At 47.4% G+C, this 17054-nt stretch overlaps 1 protein-coding gene across 1 annotated transcript; it reads right to left on the reverse strand.

Annotated features, from left to right (window-relative positions):
* Positions 1-1075: 1075 nt before the first annotated feature.
* GABRQ (gamma-aminobutyric acid type A receptor subunit theta) lies at positions 1076-16503 on the reverse strand. The gene is made up of 9 exons (XM_060138497.1): positions 16352-16503; positions 14201-14289; positions 9037-9104; positions 7253-7473; positions 5399-5481; positions 4725-4862; positions 4029-4181; positions 2653-2896; positions 1076-1898 (listed from the first exon to the last, which is right to left on the reverse strand). The coding sequence occupies exons 1-9, from the start codon at positions 16501-16503 to the stop codon at positions 1076-1078; spliced, it is 1971 nt and encodes a 656-aa protein (XP_059994480.1).
* Positions 16504-17054: the final 551 nt, after the last annotated feature.

The raw sequence follows: 17054 nt of genomic DNA on the forward strand, positions 1-17054 counted from the left end.
GACCTAGACAGATGTATTGAGTCCCCATTGTCAAACATTCTGAAGCAGAAATATACGCAAGAGAAGTTCCAATCCCTCCAAAGATGCTGCCTCAATCTGAGTAATCTCCAACCCAACATCATTCACCCTCTGCGAGCTCCTGCTGGGAACATGCTCTCTCATTTACCCTGACATTTCACTCAGCACCCCTACCCACCCACCCACATTCCATTCCCAACCCCGGACCACAACACCACACTCAAAATACAACAGAAAAAATAGTGGGGGAGGGTTTCCCTGGTGGCACAGTGATTGAGAGCCCGCCTGCCGATGCAGGGGACGCGGGTTTGTGCCCCGGTCCGGGAAGATCCCACATGCCGCGGAGCAGCTGGGCCCGTGAACCATGGCCGCTGAGCCTGCGCGTCCGGAGCCTGTGCTCCGCAACGGGAGAGGCCACAACAGTGAGAGGCCCGCGTACCGCAAGAAAAAAACAAAAATAGTGGGGGGAAGGCACTTTCAAAATCCCCCAAGTTCCCCAAAGCCAGCCACCTGCATTTGCAAGAGATGGCTAGCCCTTCCCCAACCCAGTCTGGCTTTCTCCTGTAAAACCCTAAGCAGAGGGTGAGCAAGGACCATAATCCCTAGGAGGGAAAAAAAGAAAAAAACAGAAGAAAAAAGTAATGAAAAAGAAAACTCAACACTTTAGTGGGACAGAAAAGCCCCCAGAAATGTTTTTGTGTACAGGGCTTGGATCCTTTCTGTCCCCCAGTCTGGCTCCTCTCTGTTTTCTAAACATTTCCATTTCCAGGGGGCTTTTCTGTGCTTATTAGGTGTTAGAAGGCTTTGAAAACGTGATAGTATTCAGAAGAAAAGGGAAATCAATGTGCTATTTACCTCCAACTCCACCTCAATCCCTTTACTTCCAGCCAGAACACAACCTTTCCAACTACTCCCCACCTCATGTTTGTAAAGAGAAAGGTGGAACTGATTCAACTGCCCAAATAACCACAAAGTAAAACGAAAAAAGAAAAGAAGGTAAAACGGAACCAAAAGGAACTATGAAAGGAGCATAGTGTCACTCTGGGACACTATGGAACTAATACATATGGTACACCCAGTAAACAATGTTGAACACCACAAAGGCAAGAGGGAAGAGGAGCCGGGAGCACCGGTCGACCTTAGGGATGTAGTCAGGGTGAAAGAGCTTGGAAGAGAACCCTTTACTGAAGGAGCACCCAGGGCTTGGGGGGGAACTGTCATCAGACTCTGAGTTAGTGTTCTTGTCTGGATCAAAGCCCATAACATTACCATAAAGGCTGCAGGTACTGTCAACATTATACTTGAGTTGCTTCTCAAGGTCAAGGCAGCCACTCTCAACTCTGACGTCATCAGGCAAGCTACAAATGTCATGAAGGGTGCTATGGGTCTCATCAAGGGTGTTATGGATCTCCTCAAGGTTGTAGTTTGCTTCTTGCACACACCTCTGGCTGTGGACAAGCAGATGCTTCCTACTGGGGCCATGGTCTTGGCTCTCATCGGAGTTGGAGCTCTCTTCAGGGTCTTCTGGGTCACAGGTCTCAGCACGGCCATGGGCCTCTGCACAGTTGCGGATTTCAGTAGGAATAACACTGTCATCAATATCAATATCATTAATGCAAATGCCATAGCTGGGCACGGCCTGCTCTGAGGTGGATGGGAGGTCACTCAGGCTTTCTGCAGTGGCCAGCCAGGACTGGTCCGAGAGAGAAGACAGTGAGCTGAGGCTTTCTGAGGAGGCCAGAGGTGCCTGCTCTGAGATGGAGGCTAGAGAGCCGAGGCTTTCTGGGCTTGCTAGGCCAGCCCACACCCGTCTGGAGGGAGGAGAGCCATTTTCATCTTCTATGTGCAACTGGTCATCCTTTAAGGAGACAGTGGATAGACTCATGAGGTCGAATGCTGCATGTACAATCACTTTTAGGGAGCGTGGGGGGGGGACTTTCCTCATGAGCACTTGTAACATGACTGATGGGCTCTTCCACTGAGAAAGCCACCTCTTCTTCCTGGGGTCTCTTGTGCGCAAGGTGCCGAGGAACAGGACCGAGAGGCTGTTAGCATGCAAGGGAAGTTTATGGCTCTTGCTGCCCCTCTGGGGCAGCTGCTCCCTCTGGAGTGCTGTGTAGTGGACAGAGGCAAGACCTCCTCAGGCAGGTGGGGGTAAGTTCCCTGTAAAGGAGGGACATTAACGTACTGCCAGCAGCAAAATGCTCAGCATGGCTTTCGGAGTCAAAAGAGCAAAGGAAGGAGGGTTAGGTCAGCCTCTCTGGTGTCTCTTCCTTTCAGCTTCCCTGTGTTCCCTTTCCCTCTGGCTCCATTGCCTGCCACTGGAGGCATGCTAAGTAGACTGGATTTGAAGCCCAAAGGTCTTGGGAAATCTATAGCTCTGCCACTTATGACCTTGGACAATGACTCAACCTATAAAGGAGTGATGATAAATTGTTCTACTTCTTTCTTACCTGGAGTGCGTGTGTGTGTGCGTGTGTGTGCATGTGCGTGTGTGTGTGTGTGTGCATGTGTGCACATGTGTGTGTTGTATGAGGATTAAAGGAGCTAAGAAATTTGAAAGGGTCAAGTGCTAATCTTAGGTTTAAGAAGTGCTCAAGGAAAGCAGATTGTCAGTCAAAAAGCCAAACCTGCATCGCCTCTTGGTAGCGGTAGCGGGTCATGACTCTTTGGGCTCTTCTGAGTTGCCTCTGAGAGCGCTGAGGTCCTCTTCGGCTGTAGAAAACATAGTTGATGTAGACATATTCTAGCAAGGACAGGAACACAAAGAAGAAGCATACGACCATATAGATGTCAATGGCCTTGATACAGGAAAATTGGGGGAGTTTATTCCGCAGATGTGAGTTGATGGCATTCAGGATGAGCATTGAAGTCAAACCTATAAACAACATAGCACAGGGTTAGTCCCCTCAGGTGGCTGAAGTTCTTGGCAAGCCATCAGACCCACACCCCACTGGAAGGGAGCAAAGGCCATCTCTGAGATTGAGAGGGCCCTCAGCAAAAGGCCTTCAGCTTACCAGGCTTAGGGCCCTGGCTCAATTGCTATCTTTGCTTCTCCTCCCCCATCTTTACACCCAACCTGTACTTCAATAGTTTAGTGATTTCCCATTGCTCTTAGGATCAAGTCAAAAATCTCCAGCCATGGTTTCATAGTGATTTACATGTCCAGCCCCGTTTTGCCCTATGATGGTCCTTTCCCCCTTTGCCTGCTAGTATGTAAGCTTTCCTGTAGTCCATCCCTCAGAAAGTTTTGTGACCCCTAAAATATTACATAAGTATAAAGGTTTAGCCTAGGGTGTGCTTCTAAAGAAGGAGGCTGAAAAGTCTGCCCCAAAGATGGTGAAGGAGAAAGCAGACGAGGGTCTGGGATACACAGACATTCTGCAGAGTGGGACCAAATAAATTTGGGAGCTGATCTCTTTAGGCCCCTCCTTAGTACTGCTCAAAAGCCTTTGATGCTCCCCATTGCTTGCTACTCTCCCCACTTCCCCAGCTTGTGCTCCAGGCACCCTCCTGGAAGTCCTCAAAACCCAGTTTGAGCAATACTTTCTTGGTGCAGTTTTAGCCGATAAGATCTGGGTCATTACCTGGGTCATTTCCTCCTCTGGACTCTGATAGCATTTGTCTCAGCATTCCATTAGACACTTGCCAGGAGCAGCTCATCTAGAAGCCCTCTGCTGCCTAATTGGGCATTTTGATATGTTGCTTAATCAATGTTTATTGTGTTGCATTTCTGATCTAAATTTGTGACTTGTCCATTCATTTATGTATCCAGCAAATAATGAATTCTGGTACTTTGGACCCAACATACCAAGATCCCAACCCTGATGTTTTTTTCACATCTGTCTCCAATGTTGGTCTCTCTGCTGTGGATTCGCTGGGCACCTGTAGTGTGCCTGTTAGGTCCCATCTTGTTTCCTTGCCTGTGCAGTCACACACTGTTCCTTACTTTCAACTTTTTTCTGAGCAAGACAACCCAAGTTCCTTCCTGGGATGGGAACAGGACCTACCTACTGTCACCCTGGCTGCAGAGGATTCATAGTTCATCCAAAATGATATCCAGGAAACAACAGTGGTGAGGACAGTAGGCCAATAGATCTGCACAAGGTAGCTGGTGACTTCCCTCTTGACCAGGAACCTCACTATCAGGCGCACATAGGAACCTGGCAGGTAGACATACTGGTATTAGGGTGGTAGGGGTGAGGGGATTTTCCGAGTAAAGTACACGATGGTGGGGGGGAAACCAATGGCCAGTTCAGCCTCTAATATTACAGTCTGGGCAGTATGTAGACCTGACCCCATTTGCTGCCTTAAGGCCAGTGACAATGGCATGTGTCAGCAGGCCCATATGGCGTAGCAAGTCTGCTATCTCTTCCTTCCTTCCTCACTTTCTCCATGTCAACTGAAGTTGAAATGGGAAAGACATGAGATATTTCAAAGCTACAACAGATGGAAGGGGAGAGGCTGGCCCTGGAAGGAGGCCTGTGGAGTGTCAAACCTGGCCAACTGCTTCCACACACATTTCCTCATTGGCAGAGGGTAAGCCATTGGGACTTTATGAAGGGGGCTTTGGAAGGTATCCAGAACAAGAAGGGAATAGGAAAGAAGGAAGAAGAGAGTCTAGAGGTCAAAGGCAGAGGTTACCAGGAATTTCCTAGGGTACAAAAGAGACAGGAGATAGGAGAGAAGGAGGGGGTCAGACCCACCTGTGTAGAAAAACACCTCTTTGCTAGTCATCGTCTTTCCTAGGAAACTGAACTGAGGGATGTGCAGCTTCTCAGTACCCTGGATGGCATTCCCATTGCCTTCCCAGTATAATAGGATGTCTTCAACTGTGTAGCCATCTAGGAGGGGGAAGGAAACAGTTAATCTCAGAAAGCAGGCATAGGCAGATTTCACACCAGAGGAGCTTGTGAAAACCAAAGGGTAGTTGGAACCTGCAATATTGGGGTACCTTTGTGTTTTGTGGGTCTGAGCATAAGGAAGGGGGTCACATGGAAAGAGAACTCTCAGTTTGAAGTTTCTTATCCAGGAAGGAAAGCACAGCAAAGAGATATGCTCCTACCCATTAGCTTGTGCACAATTTTCCCATAGTTAGGCACATTTCCCTATGGGACTCTTTATAGCCTAAAGGCCACCTTCTCCCTGATACCATACGTATATATACCTCTCTCTGTCTGTCTTTCTGTCTCTATCTATCTATCTATCTATCTATCTATCTATCTATCTACCTATCATCTATCTACCTGGGAGAGAGAGAAATGGGGGAGGGAGGGAGTAGGGGAGATATGCAGGCCCTCTCACTGTCAAGTTTGCCTTTGGCTTCATCACGGCCCCAATGCTGGGTAGGGAAAAAAGGGGCCTTGGGAGACATACGTACAGCTCTCCACCTCCAGCTTGCAGGTCTGCTTGTCCAGAGGGAATTTTTGCAGATTCATGGAACAAGCTGCTGTGGTGGTGAGCCTGCAAAGGAAAAGCAAAAGGAACAGAAAAGTGAGTCAAGCCCAGGCAAGTAACTGTTCCTGAGAAGACTGAAGGGGTGGGGTGGGGAGAGGCACCCCAAGGACTGACCCACCTAACACCTTCCCACACTGGCCACATTAGAGCTGGGTCCTCCTTCCCTCCCTTTCTTCTTTCCTTCTTTCTCCTCCCCCACCCTGCCCCCACCCCGCACGCTTCCTTCCCTCCTAGAGGAAAGATGAGTTGCAGTTGTGTAAGGAGGAGAGAGGGAATTTGTATGTGACAGACACCCAAAAGTCTGGTAGGACTTACACAGATGACAACAGATACATGGCATGTCAGGAAGCCTCAGGGTGTCAGAATGGGAAGGGTCCTTGAGGAAACTGAATGCAGAGGCAGAAAGAGGACTTTCTTGCTGAAGGAGCAGCAAAGCTGTCAGGAGGAAACTGCTACACTGAAGCAGCTGAAACACCAGATCTGTTGTGGAGTGCCTGTGTGTGGTGTGCGGGTACCGATGTGGGCAGTGGCCCCGGCCTACCTTTGGCCATGGGAGCTGTTCCGGCAGCAATCCCATCTCTGTGCATTGCTTATGAGGGTACTGGGGCTTAGCAAAATGCCAGTGAGTATAAATGGATAGGAGGGATTAATATATCTGAGGTGAGCTATGGAATGGGGCTTCAAGTTGTCATGTGGTAGGTCCAAGAGAGGAATCTGAGGAGGGATCTTGGAAGACCTGGGGAAGTGGGAGAAGTGAACAATGGGGAAGAGGATAATTAGAAGAGTTCTTTGCAGCCCCAGCTGGGAAGCTCTGGCCCCTTCCTTGTCCTGCCTTTCCCAGTTGCTTATACCACCCTTGTCCCTTTCAACTCTTGAAGTGATTTCCATTTTGTACAGTGGGTAGTGTGTGTGTGTGTGTGTGTGTGTGTGTGTATTTATCTTTCTGTGAATTCTACATGAACATTAATCAGCTGAGGCCCCCTTTGTGACCAGTGACCTGTTCCCTGTAAGCTTTGTTGTTCTCTGACTCCAGTGTCTGGGTCCATGGGAAAGTGGATGGAGAAAGAAGAGGGAAACAAAGGGATTCAGCAAGAGAACCGCAGAGAAAGAGCTGTACCCTAGTATCTCCCTCTTGGAGACATTTTCTGAGCTAAATTTATGTCTTATTCTTGTCTTAAGAGACTTTTTGTAAGAGATGAGGCTGTGCGGAGGGCTTTGGTGACTGTCTGCTATGCTATAAATAGGCCAGTGGGGAGCTCCAGTGTGCACACATTCTGTTTGTACAAAGCCATAGGCAATATACGCACACTGCGCACCCTTGGGGCCCCTGCATGTTGCATATATGATCAATGGCAGAGACCAGTCCCCCTCCTTCACTGCATGGGAGAGAAAAGACACAAATAAATAACAGAATATACATTCAATGCTAAGGCAAAGGGAGAGCTCTTCCAGTTGAGAGTATCAAAGATGATTTCTTGACAAAGAGGGCATTTGAATTAGGGATTGAAGGATAGGAAAACTTCAGACTCGTGGAAAGAGGAACGGGTCATTCCAGACAGAAGCAACAGCATAAGGCAAGGTGTGGGGACAGGACAGCCAAGGATGGCTGTGGGAAACTCTGAAGGTTCCACTTTGACTACTGAGTGAGGGGGGCAGTGAAAGAGAGATTTGGAAAGCAGTGGGCTCCTCTGTGTGTCCCTTGGAGTGTGTTCATGGGATAATTAGTGGGAAGAAGGTAGGCTGTCATGGTGACCCCCAGGTCCCTGGGGGAACTCACCGGATGCCATACCGCACCGTTCCATCTGGCTGAAGCTGAAACACGCGATTTTCTACAGTCACATCATGCACAAAAGCATCCTTGCTATTTAGAAAGTAGCAGTCAGGGACCCACAACTTCTCAAGCATCTGATAGTCCAGGGTCAGGTTCAGATTGGTCTCATAGTATGCTAAACGTGGATCTTTCCAGGTCTGATGAAAAAACATTGTAATAGTATAGTCCTGAGGAAAGAAAGGTAAATCCTAGTTGTAAGTGAGGTTGCCCAGCTTTCTGTCCTCAGTGTTTGTGTGTATGCAGGTGTATGAAATACATCCTAAATATAGATGCGTAATGAAACATATGTAAGAGTGTTCAATGTTACGAATAATAAAATGAGCCCCATAAAATTAAAATTCAGGTTAAGAAATAGAATATTCCCAATAACTATCAATCTTCAACGTGTCTCTTGCAGAACATATTTCCCACACCTCCCAGCAGTAACCATTATCTTAGATTTTAATGATAATAATCCCTTGCTTTTTCTATTTTTTTCTATGTTTTCTTAAGTTTTATTGTCTATGTATTTCTAAGAAACATATTGCTTAGTTGGACTTATTTAAAATTTTTTTCTGAATGGAATCACACTATGTATTCATAAGTTGCTTCTTTCACTCAACATTATGTTTGTGTGTTTGCTCAGGTCGATGTGTGTAATTAAAATTTGTTCACTTGCATTGCTGGATACTATTCCCTTATATGAATATACTATGTGTATTATTATGTGATGACACCATACACATCAAAATCACAATGAAATAAAAACTATAAAGCAAAAGTTCCAGTTTATACCCCTATAAAGTGCAGATAAGAGCTCCCAATGCTCCTGCCTTACCAACATTGGTACTGTCTGACTTTTGACTTTTTGCTAGTCTGGTGGATATGTAATGGGTTCTCACTGTGGTCTTATTTTGCATTTCACTGATTAATAATAAAGTCAAGCATCTTTTCATAAGTTTATCTGCTACTTGGTTTTCTTCACAAAAGTGAAGTTCTTGTTTAAATTTTCTGATCATTTTTCTATTGCTTTAAAAATATTCTTCTCACTCTCACTCTGTGAGAGTGACATGGACTTATATACACTACCAAACGTAAAATAGATAGCTAGTGGGAAGCAGCCTTATAGCCTAGGGAGATCAGCTCTGTGCTCTGTGACCACCTAGAGGGGTGGGATAGGGAGGGTGGGAGGGAGGAAGACGCAAGAGGGAAGAGATATGGGGATATATGTATATGTATAACTGATTCACTTTGTTATAAAGCAGAAACTAACACACCATTGTAAAGCAGTTATACTCCAATAAAGATGTTAAAAAAATAAAAATATTCTTATTAATTCACAGGAATTATGTGTATTTTCAATACCAGTCCTTTGTGTTGCAAATATTTTAGTCCAATCTGAACTATCCTTTCAAACTTGTCATGCTCACTTTGCTTTTTTATTTTGCAAAACAGAAGTGCCAGAAGTTTTGGCTAAAGAGAATATTAATATAGTTTAGTTACCAGTATTTATTTTTATAGTTTGTGTTTTCTGTGTCTTTTTTAAAAAGTCCTTACCTATCTCAAAGACACTAAAAGAATATCCTATATTATATTTTAAAACCATCATAAGCCTTTCACTTTAATGTCTGTAATACATCTAGATTTATTTATTTTTAATTTCAGGTGGCTGTAGTTTCCAAAACCTACTGTGCCCTCCATGTGGCCTCTGCTGCAGGTCAGAACAACATGGCTGGAGCTGACACACTTACCATAGTCATTTCTGAGATCTGTTCAATACTGGAGACATAGATAGATACTCCCACTGGCACAGGGGCACCTACAATACAGGAAGACACTATTACATGCAGTGTAGGAAAAAGGGTAAAACATGGACTCAGGAGCCAGACTGCCTGAAGTTTGAACCCCATTTTGGCACTTACTAGCTATGTGACCTTGAATAAGCTACCTAACCTCTCTGAGCTTAGTTTCCTCATGAGTAAAATGGGGATAATGATAGCACTTATCTCATAGTTAATGCAACCCAAGCACTTAGAGTAGGGCCTGGCTCACAATATGCTGAAAAGAAAGAGTCAGGCCAAAATGAAGAAAAAAATAAGGCAATGAAGCACTCTTTTTCTAAACGTTTTCTTGATAAAAAACTCAAGAGAAATGAGCCCCAAAACAAGATTTGTGGTGTGCATGAGCATATTTGTGTGAGTTCATGTGAATGTGTCCATGTGGGAACGAACGTGTGTTTTTGTGTGAATGAATGCGTGAGCTGTGTGCATGAGTGTATGTGAGCATGTTCACATACCTGAGTAAATCTGTGCATGTATTCATGTGCAGGTGAATGCGTCAGTGTGCACATGAGTGTATTTGAGCATGTTTGTATGCTTGAGTGTGTTGTGTGGGAGTGAATTATGAGTTAATGTGTTTGTGTGATCATGTATGAGAGAATGTGTGACTGTGTGAGTGTATGTGAGCTTGTTAATGTGCAAGGGAATGTGTGAACATGGGTGTGTTTGTAACCTTGTTTGTATGTGTGTGAGTGAATTTGTAAGTGTTTTCATGTATGTGAGCATGTTTCTGTATAAGTGAATGTGTGAGCACATTTCTGGGTGAATGAATGCGTCAGCATGTGTGTGTATTTGAGTGTATTGTGTGGGAGTGAATATGTAGGTTATTTGCATGAGGCTGTTCACTTAGTGTATCTGTGAGCATGTCCATGTGTAAGTGAATGCATGATTATGTTTGTGTGTGTAAAGTTGTGTTTGGGAATGTAAGTGAACTTATGGGTGTATGTATGTGTGAGTGAGCAAGTTCATTGTATGAATATATGAATGTATTTGTGTGTGTGACCTTGTTCACATGCAAGTGATAAGTGTGATAAATGATTACACTTCTACACTCACACCCATCACACTTATAACTGTGAGTGTGTAAGTGTGGGTGTATGTAAGCATGTTTATGTGCTTGAGAAAATCTGTGAACTTGTCCATGTGTGTGTGGCTGAATGTGTGTGTTTGAGTGAGTGTGTGATCATGCTGATGTGCAAGTGAACCCATGAGCATATCCATATGTGTTAGCATGTCACTATACAGGTATGAGTGAATGTGTGAGCATGTTCAGGTGCGTGTGTTTCTGAGTTGGCAAATATGTAGACATGTTTGTATATGTGTGCATGTGTGAGTGAACATGTGGGTATCTTCATGTGTGTGAATGACAAAGCATGTGTGAGTGTGTGTGTCTACGTGTGTGAGTGAATTTGTGTTTGTATATCTGAGGATGTTTGTGTGCAAGTATAAGTGAATGCATGAGCATGTGGATGTATGTGGGTGTGTTTGAATGAATTTGTGAGTGTGTTTGTATATGTGAGCACGTTTGTGTGAGAATGAATGTATGAACATGTTCATGTGTGTATGCAAATGTGTGAGCATGTGTGTTAGTGTATGTGAGGGTGTATATGTGTGTGAGTGAATTTGTGTGTTCATGTGAGTGAGTACATGGGTGAGGGTGTTTGTGTGTGTTAATATGTAACTGTGATTGAATTTGTGCATGTACATGTGCATGTGTGCGTGTGTGCGTGTGTGTGTGTGTGTGTGTCTGTCTGTCTGTCTGTCTGTTTCTGCCTCCTGGCTTTCTTTTTCAGGACTAGGTGTTAGTGCTGCCCATTCAAATGTGATAATGGATGTGCAAATATGTACTAGACTATAAAGTACTGTGGAAAAATACATTTTAGTTGTTTCCTCATTGACTCAAAACTCTTCACCGGGCCTCACAGCTAAGCCATTATTCTATGTGTATTACATCACATAGCTGTTATGGAAACACGTGTGACGCTTCCAATTCAGCCTGCTGGCTTCACTGCAGGCTGGCTGCCTAGAAGCTGAGCTGCAAAGTGCTATTGGGAATCCACGTATGAATGGCAGCTGAGAAGTAAATGGGCCTCTGTGTGAAGGCATAGCATTCACAGCTATTGTGAATGATCGCTATGTAGTGACAGGGGTTTCTAGAAAGGCAGTTTTTTTATTACAGCCTTTCAGGCTCCCCACATGCGTTTAGATGAGGATGGAGGCTGTGTTACGCAGGCAACAAGCCCCAGAAGGGCCAGGCAGTCATCCCCTCAACTACCTCACTCTAGTGTCAAACTTATAATCCTAGACCATTCTGTGTCATTCAGGCAATCCAATCACTTACAGCAGAATCCTGGGGACCCGAACCCTAAAGTGCCAGGGCTCAGCTTTGTCCAAGATTCCCAGTTGAAGAGGCAAGTGGGAACTGAAGTGCAGTCCACATTCCCCTCACCAAGGCATGAGTCTTGGTCCAGGACTGTGGCCTGGAGGAAGGAGACCTGGGATCTTTTTCTAATTTATCCACCTAAATTAGGAGGGAATACCTTATGTGCTAGTAGTGGTCAGAACAAGAGCTTAGCTAAGATATCCCACATCCTTACAAGGATAACAGAGGGGAACAAGATGCTTCCAGGTAAGGTATCTAAATGCTATCTCGGGGATGATGGCCTCTGTCCCATATCCCATCGCTGTCCTTCCTGATGGACTCAGGAAGGCAGAAAAAGTGGAAGGGGGTAATCACTTCCCTCCCTCTTGGAAACTTTGCTACCCAACTCTACTTCCTCCCTCGCATCCATCAGAGTACCAGAGGAAGAGGAGGTAAATGAAGGAATGATGAAGATGTCCCATTTATTCCTTCACTCCACACCTATGTCATACCAGGTGATGGGCTAAGCAAAGGCCTTAGGGACCTGCCTTTTGCAGCACGTGCTCAGAAAGAAGCAGCTTTGTTAACTTTCCCTGGTCCCTCCTCCTCCTCTTCATCCTCCTCTTCTCAAGGAAGGAATGTCTCCCATTTGAACCCAACCACAGTTAGGTCATGTCTCTGCATGTGGGGGGCGTGTGTGCCTGCGTGTTAAGCTCTGAAACTCTACTTCACTTCAGACACAGAGGGAAATTTGATTCTGTGTCTAGTGGGAGTCATGGACTACCCCAACTCTAAACCCCCTGGCCCAGCTCTCCAATTGACTGCCTCCCCCCAACCCAATAAAACAGCCCCAGACTTAGAGTCTGTAGTTCCTCCTTCTGTCTAAATGCTAGAAGGTCCTGCATTGTCCTTGCTCTCCCACCTTCATCTACTGTTTGGCCAAACTGGGGACCCAGCTATTCCCATACTCCCCAGGTCTGCATGCCCATAAAGCTTAGGTAACCCAGGAGGTTAGGCATCAGGTGTAAACAAATCCAAGTTAGCTCAAAAAATGTTGGTGAGGTGCCTTGGAGATACCATGGGCCAGCCACACCTGACAATCCCCAGAGGGTGGTCCTTGCCCCTGTTTTGTCCCCATAGCCCCGGATGCCTGCAGAGATGGCAACCTGAAGCAGCGAGGAGAACGTGCTTGATATACTTGAATGGCTGTTGGTTAGCCTTTGCTGAGAAACAGGAAAACAATGAATTGAGAAAATGTAGCAGCTACACCCTTGACACCCACTGTTGCTTGGTGCAACTGGTCTAAAACCAGTGTCATGCAATGGAGTGCTGGCTGTGCCCTAACACCTGAATTTCTATAATGGAAGAACTTACCTTCTGCCCTCTCCACTCCAGCCTCCCACTCCCCAGTGCACACTCACCTTGGATCCAGGGACAGCACGGCCTTCTGCCCTCACACTCGGAGGAAGCAAAGGAGCCAATGGGATACCAGTCAAATGTCCAACCTCCAAACCTTAGGGCATAGGGCGATCAACTTGGTTTTCAAGGGGGCTCCCTAAGCAAATCACAGAGCCCCCCAGTGGTCTAGCACAAAGGCAAGTGCTAACAGCTGTGTGCCCTTTAGGGTGGAGGCTTTGTGTATTCAGAAGACCTCTATTCATAGGTACAAATGTGAATATTAGCATTTATTAACCCTTTAGATTGGGTGTCTAGTTCTACCACCTGCAGGAAGGAGAGTGCTTTCTCTGACTTAGCCGCCCTACTTTTTAGCTCTTTCTCTGTTTCCTCTGAGCCAAAATGTGACTAATGTCTATTTAATGCACCCTTCCTCTTGTCTGTCCTTGGTCTGGGTTTCTTGGGTGTCCCCTCAGCCAGAGAATGCTATTCCTGTTCTGTGGGGTCAGGGAAGGTTGCCTGTTACTTTAAAGCTGTGTGATGGAAGCCAGTCACCCTTTCCAAAGCCAGGGGTAGGGGTAGGTGAGGCTAGGCAGAAATAAGAGGAGAAATTGATGTATTGGCTTCCTGGAGGTTTGTATTTCAGTTTCCTTGTCATTTCTCACCTTTGTGTTTAAGATCTGAGTGCTAGGCTAAGGAGTTTAGATTTTATTTTGCAGTTAAATAAAGCCATCAAAAGTTCCTGAGGTGGTTAGGTGGGATTAATAAAGATCATGCTGACTGCAGTGTGTTGAATAAACTGAACTTGGTAGGAGCTGAAGTCTTGGGGAGGGGGAGCAGAAGCAGAAGTGCCTGGGACCCAGGTGGGTGAAGTAAACTAGGCAGAGAAGTCCATGCCCTTAGTTATAAGCCAGCTGAATGGGGTAAGTGCCCAGGGTGCAAAGAATGTGTTCACAGGTGGAACACGTGTCCTCCCCATAGATGAAGCAGAAAACTCTAGCATGAGAAGCACACCTGTTGTGATTAGTGCTTCTCCAGCCACCCCAGGGAGTGTGCTTCAGGCTCCGTGCCACTGTAAAGGAGTGTGGAGGGGGCAGAGGCCTCTTGCATTAGAAGGCGGAGAAATGGGAGAAATTCCAGGGGCAGAGTGAAAGGCCTGTGGGTTGGGGGCCTGGGAGTGCTCTGCTACAGGTCTCTGCAGGGTCGGGAAGGTGGGGTTTGGAGAGGCACAAGTGTCCGGTCTAGAGGACTGCTCCTGGTCAGCTCACTGGGTGGGGCTGGCTTGTTGTATCTCAGCTCTAGTATCTGGACGTGTCTTACCTCCAAAATTGGGCCTCAGACGGACATCATATTTCGACAGCACCCTGTCCAAAATCTTGTGAACCATAGCTTCATTTGCACAACTTTTGCTGAAAGAGAAGTCATTGGTAAATATTGGTCATCAGTGAATGCCACACTGCTTCTCAGAAAACAAACAACAAAGAGCACCCTAAGCATCAACTTGCCAGGGCCTTCCCTCCTGCACACATGCAGACATATATAGTCATACATGTACACGTCTCTCCCCGCTCCCCTCCATCCCTGCAGTGAGTCAGCCAGAAGCACAGCAGCGACGCAGACTCCTCTTCCCCCCTCCTCCTCCCCAGCTTTTATCCAAAGGGTGGGGCCTCAAGACTGGATTCTTGTTACCAGGCAGAATTGGGGGGATGGGGGGAAACTGTAGGGGAAGTGGAAAGAAGAGGGTGTGGGCAGGTGTGAGCCCTCACATAATGTATTACTTCAGCCCCCTAAGGAGCCCCACTTTACCATCAGCCTGGATGCAGCTTTCCAGGTTGGTGGGAGTCCTCTTTCTGGGGGCACCTGATTGCCCCAGGAAAGGTCATCTTTCACCCTCAGTACTCCCATGAGCTGATCCCACCAGTCTATGTTCTCTAGCTCAGTCACATTTCCCCTACCTAGGCTAAGGCCAGCATTTTGTTGTCACGTCTATGTGAATCTTATTTTTGTACACCTCTAAGACTTGTCATATTACATATGACACAGAGAGACAGCTTTGCTCATGTAGCAGAGTTTTATGACCCTCATCAATCATCATTTTTGATTCTTGGGGTTCAGGGCTGTCCTCAAAAACACATGTATTCTTGGAGCAGGCATCTCTTTGGCTAAGCATGTGCTTCCAGCCTAGACATGTCTTGGGTGAGCACATGTAAATGGACCCAGCGCAACCCCGCAGAGAGCTGGCCTTTCCAGAAGTCTCTGATGTGCCCTCCCAATTCACCTAGTCCTTCATGGGGGGCTCTTTTCCCCAAAAGGGGCTTGTGAATGAGAATAGGCCCTGGGCATCACTATGACTCTTAGGATCTTTGATGCATTGACTATGGAATGTCAGCCTCTGCAAATCTCTCTCGTGTGTGTGTGTGTGTGTGTGTGTGTGTGTGTGTGTGTGTGTGTATGTGTGTGTTCACTAGCGCAGTTTGGTATGTTGGGTTGAGGACATTGCAGAGCTGTCTGCTGGAACCTTGCCCAACTATGCCCCCTTTTCCTAATACATGTTCATTTCTGGTTTGCCATTTAAAAAATTATTTTCAATCATCTTTAAAAAAAATCTCATCATCTTTAATGACAAAATTTCAAAGTGTGCACATGAATGATTCCTGAATTAAAGCAACGCATTTCTGCCTGTTTAGGACCACACACACATTATCCATATGCCAGCACTCAGGATCTGTGGCCACCACAAATACACATTTCCATGTGATCTACATGTAAAGGCTGACTGTTTAACATCTCTTCAGTTACTTGCAGACCCAAACAAACTTGAAATCAAACAGCTAATCTTCAAATGTTTTCACAGGAAGCAAGTACAAAAATGCACCCATCTCAGGCCACAAGGTTATATGCTATACAGCCGCCGATCGCACTGTTTGGGCTACGATGAGGTTGAGTCAATAATTTCTATCTGCAGCATCGGAAAAGGTCCCTCACTGCTCAACACACGCATTCAGGAACACACGCACGCACCTCATGGAATAGAAAAAAAATCCGGACTCAAACAGGTGTCTCTACTGTCTATGTTTTGTGAATTTCTCATCACCCTGTACCCCCTTCCCCCAATCCTACAGGTGCCAAAGGACGTGACTGGGAAAAGCTACTAGGGGCCTTGGTCCCCGGGGGATGGATGGCAGACCTTGGGGTGAGAGCATCTTTCCCCCCCACCCCCTGGGGCTGCAGTTTGGGCACACGCGGGGCTCTGTCAGGTCAGGCGCCGCAGTAACAGGTGGGCTGAAGCACAGGGCCCCCCGCGGCCCCCACTCCCATCCCACCAACCTCCAGGGACCTATAGGCAGGGCCTGCACGCCAGGGCTCGGCGAGCCCGGGTCCAAGTCTTCCCCAGCCCGCTCCGTCCAAGAGGTCCGAGGCTGCCTATCCTCTCCTGTCACCGCCATGCCCAGGCTGGCGGCTCCCGCTTACCAGTTGAAGAGGTCCAGGACGACATCGGGCACGGTGGAGGAGAGCTCGAAGAAGTGGAACTTCGGGGTGGGATTGAGGTCGTTGCCCTCTGCGAGCCAGGTTCTGATGAGCAGCAGAAGCACAGCGGCTCGCAGCATCCCACGGATGCCCATGGCTACGGCACTCCGGGGGTCGGAGGGCGCGAGAGATTGCCGTCAGCCGCCGGGGAAAGGGACGGGGTGTGGGCAGTGCGGGGAGAGAGGGAGCTGGGGGGTCGCTAGGAGTCGCCTCTAAGGAGACAGTAGCGAGAGTATGGGGAGCAGGGAGCGCGGGGTTCGGACCGGAGCCCAGAATCCAGGGGGAGCAGTCCTCCAGTACCTCTGCCCGACGCAGCGCCCTCAGGACGCGCCCAGCAGGTGCGAGGTGCGCTCCGTCTGCGGCCGCTCCAGGCTGCGACTGGGCACCCAGCCTGGCGCCCGGCTGGCTCCGCCCACTCCGACGGTAGCACTGGCAGAACCAATCCGGCAGGTGCCAGGAGCCGCACAAAAAGGCGCGCGCTCTTGCCTCCGCCCGCAGCCAGCGCACCGCCCGCTCCCCGCCCCTTCAGACCTCTGCAGTCGTCCCCCTGCTAGCAACAGACACAGACAGGGGCGGGGCCGGCCCGGGGGAGGGGGAGGGGAATCGGCTGCAGGGGGGCTGGGCATGCATCCGCACCTAGGGCACC

Source organism: Lagenorhynchus albirostris, chromosome X (assembly GCF_949774975.1).
Source record: "Lagenorhynchus albirostris chromosome X, mLagAlb1.1, whole genome shotgun sequence".
NCBI classification, from domain to species: domain Eukaryota; kingdom Metazoa; phylum Chordata; class Mammalia; order Artiodactyla; family Delphinidae; genus Lagenorhynchus; species Lagenorhynchus albirostris.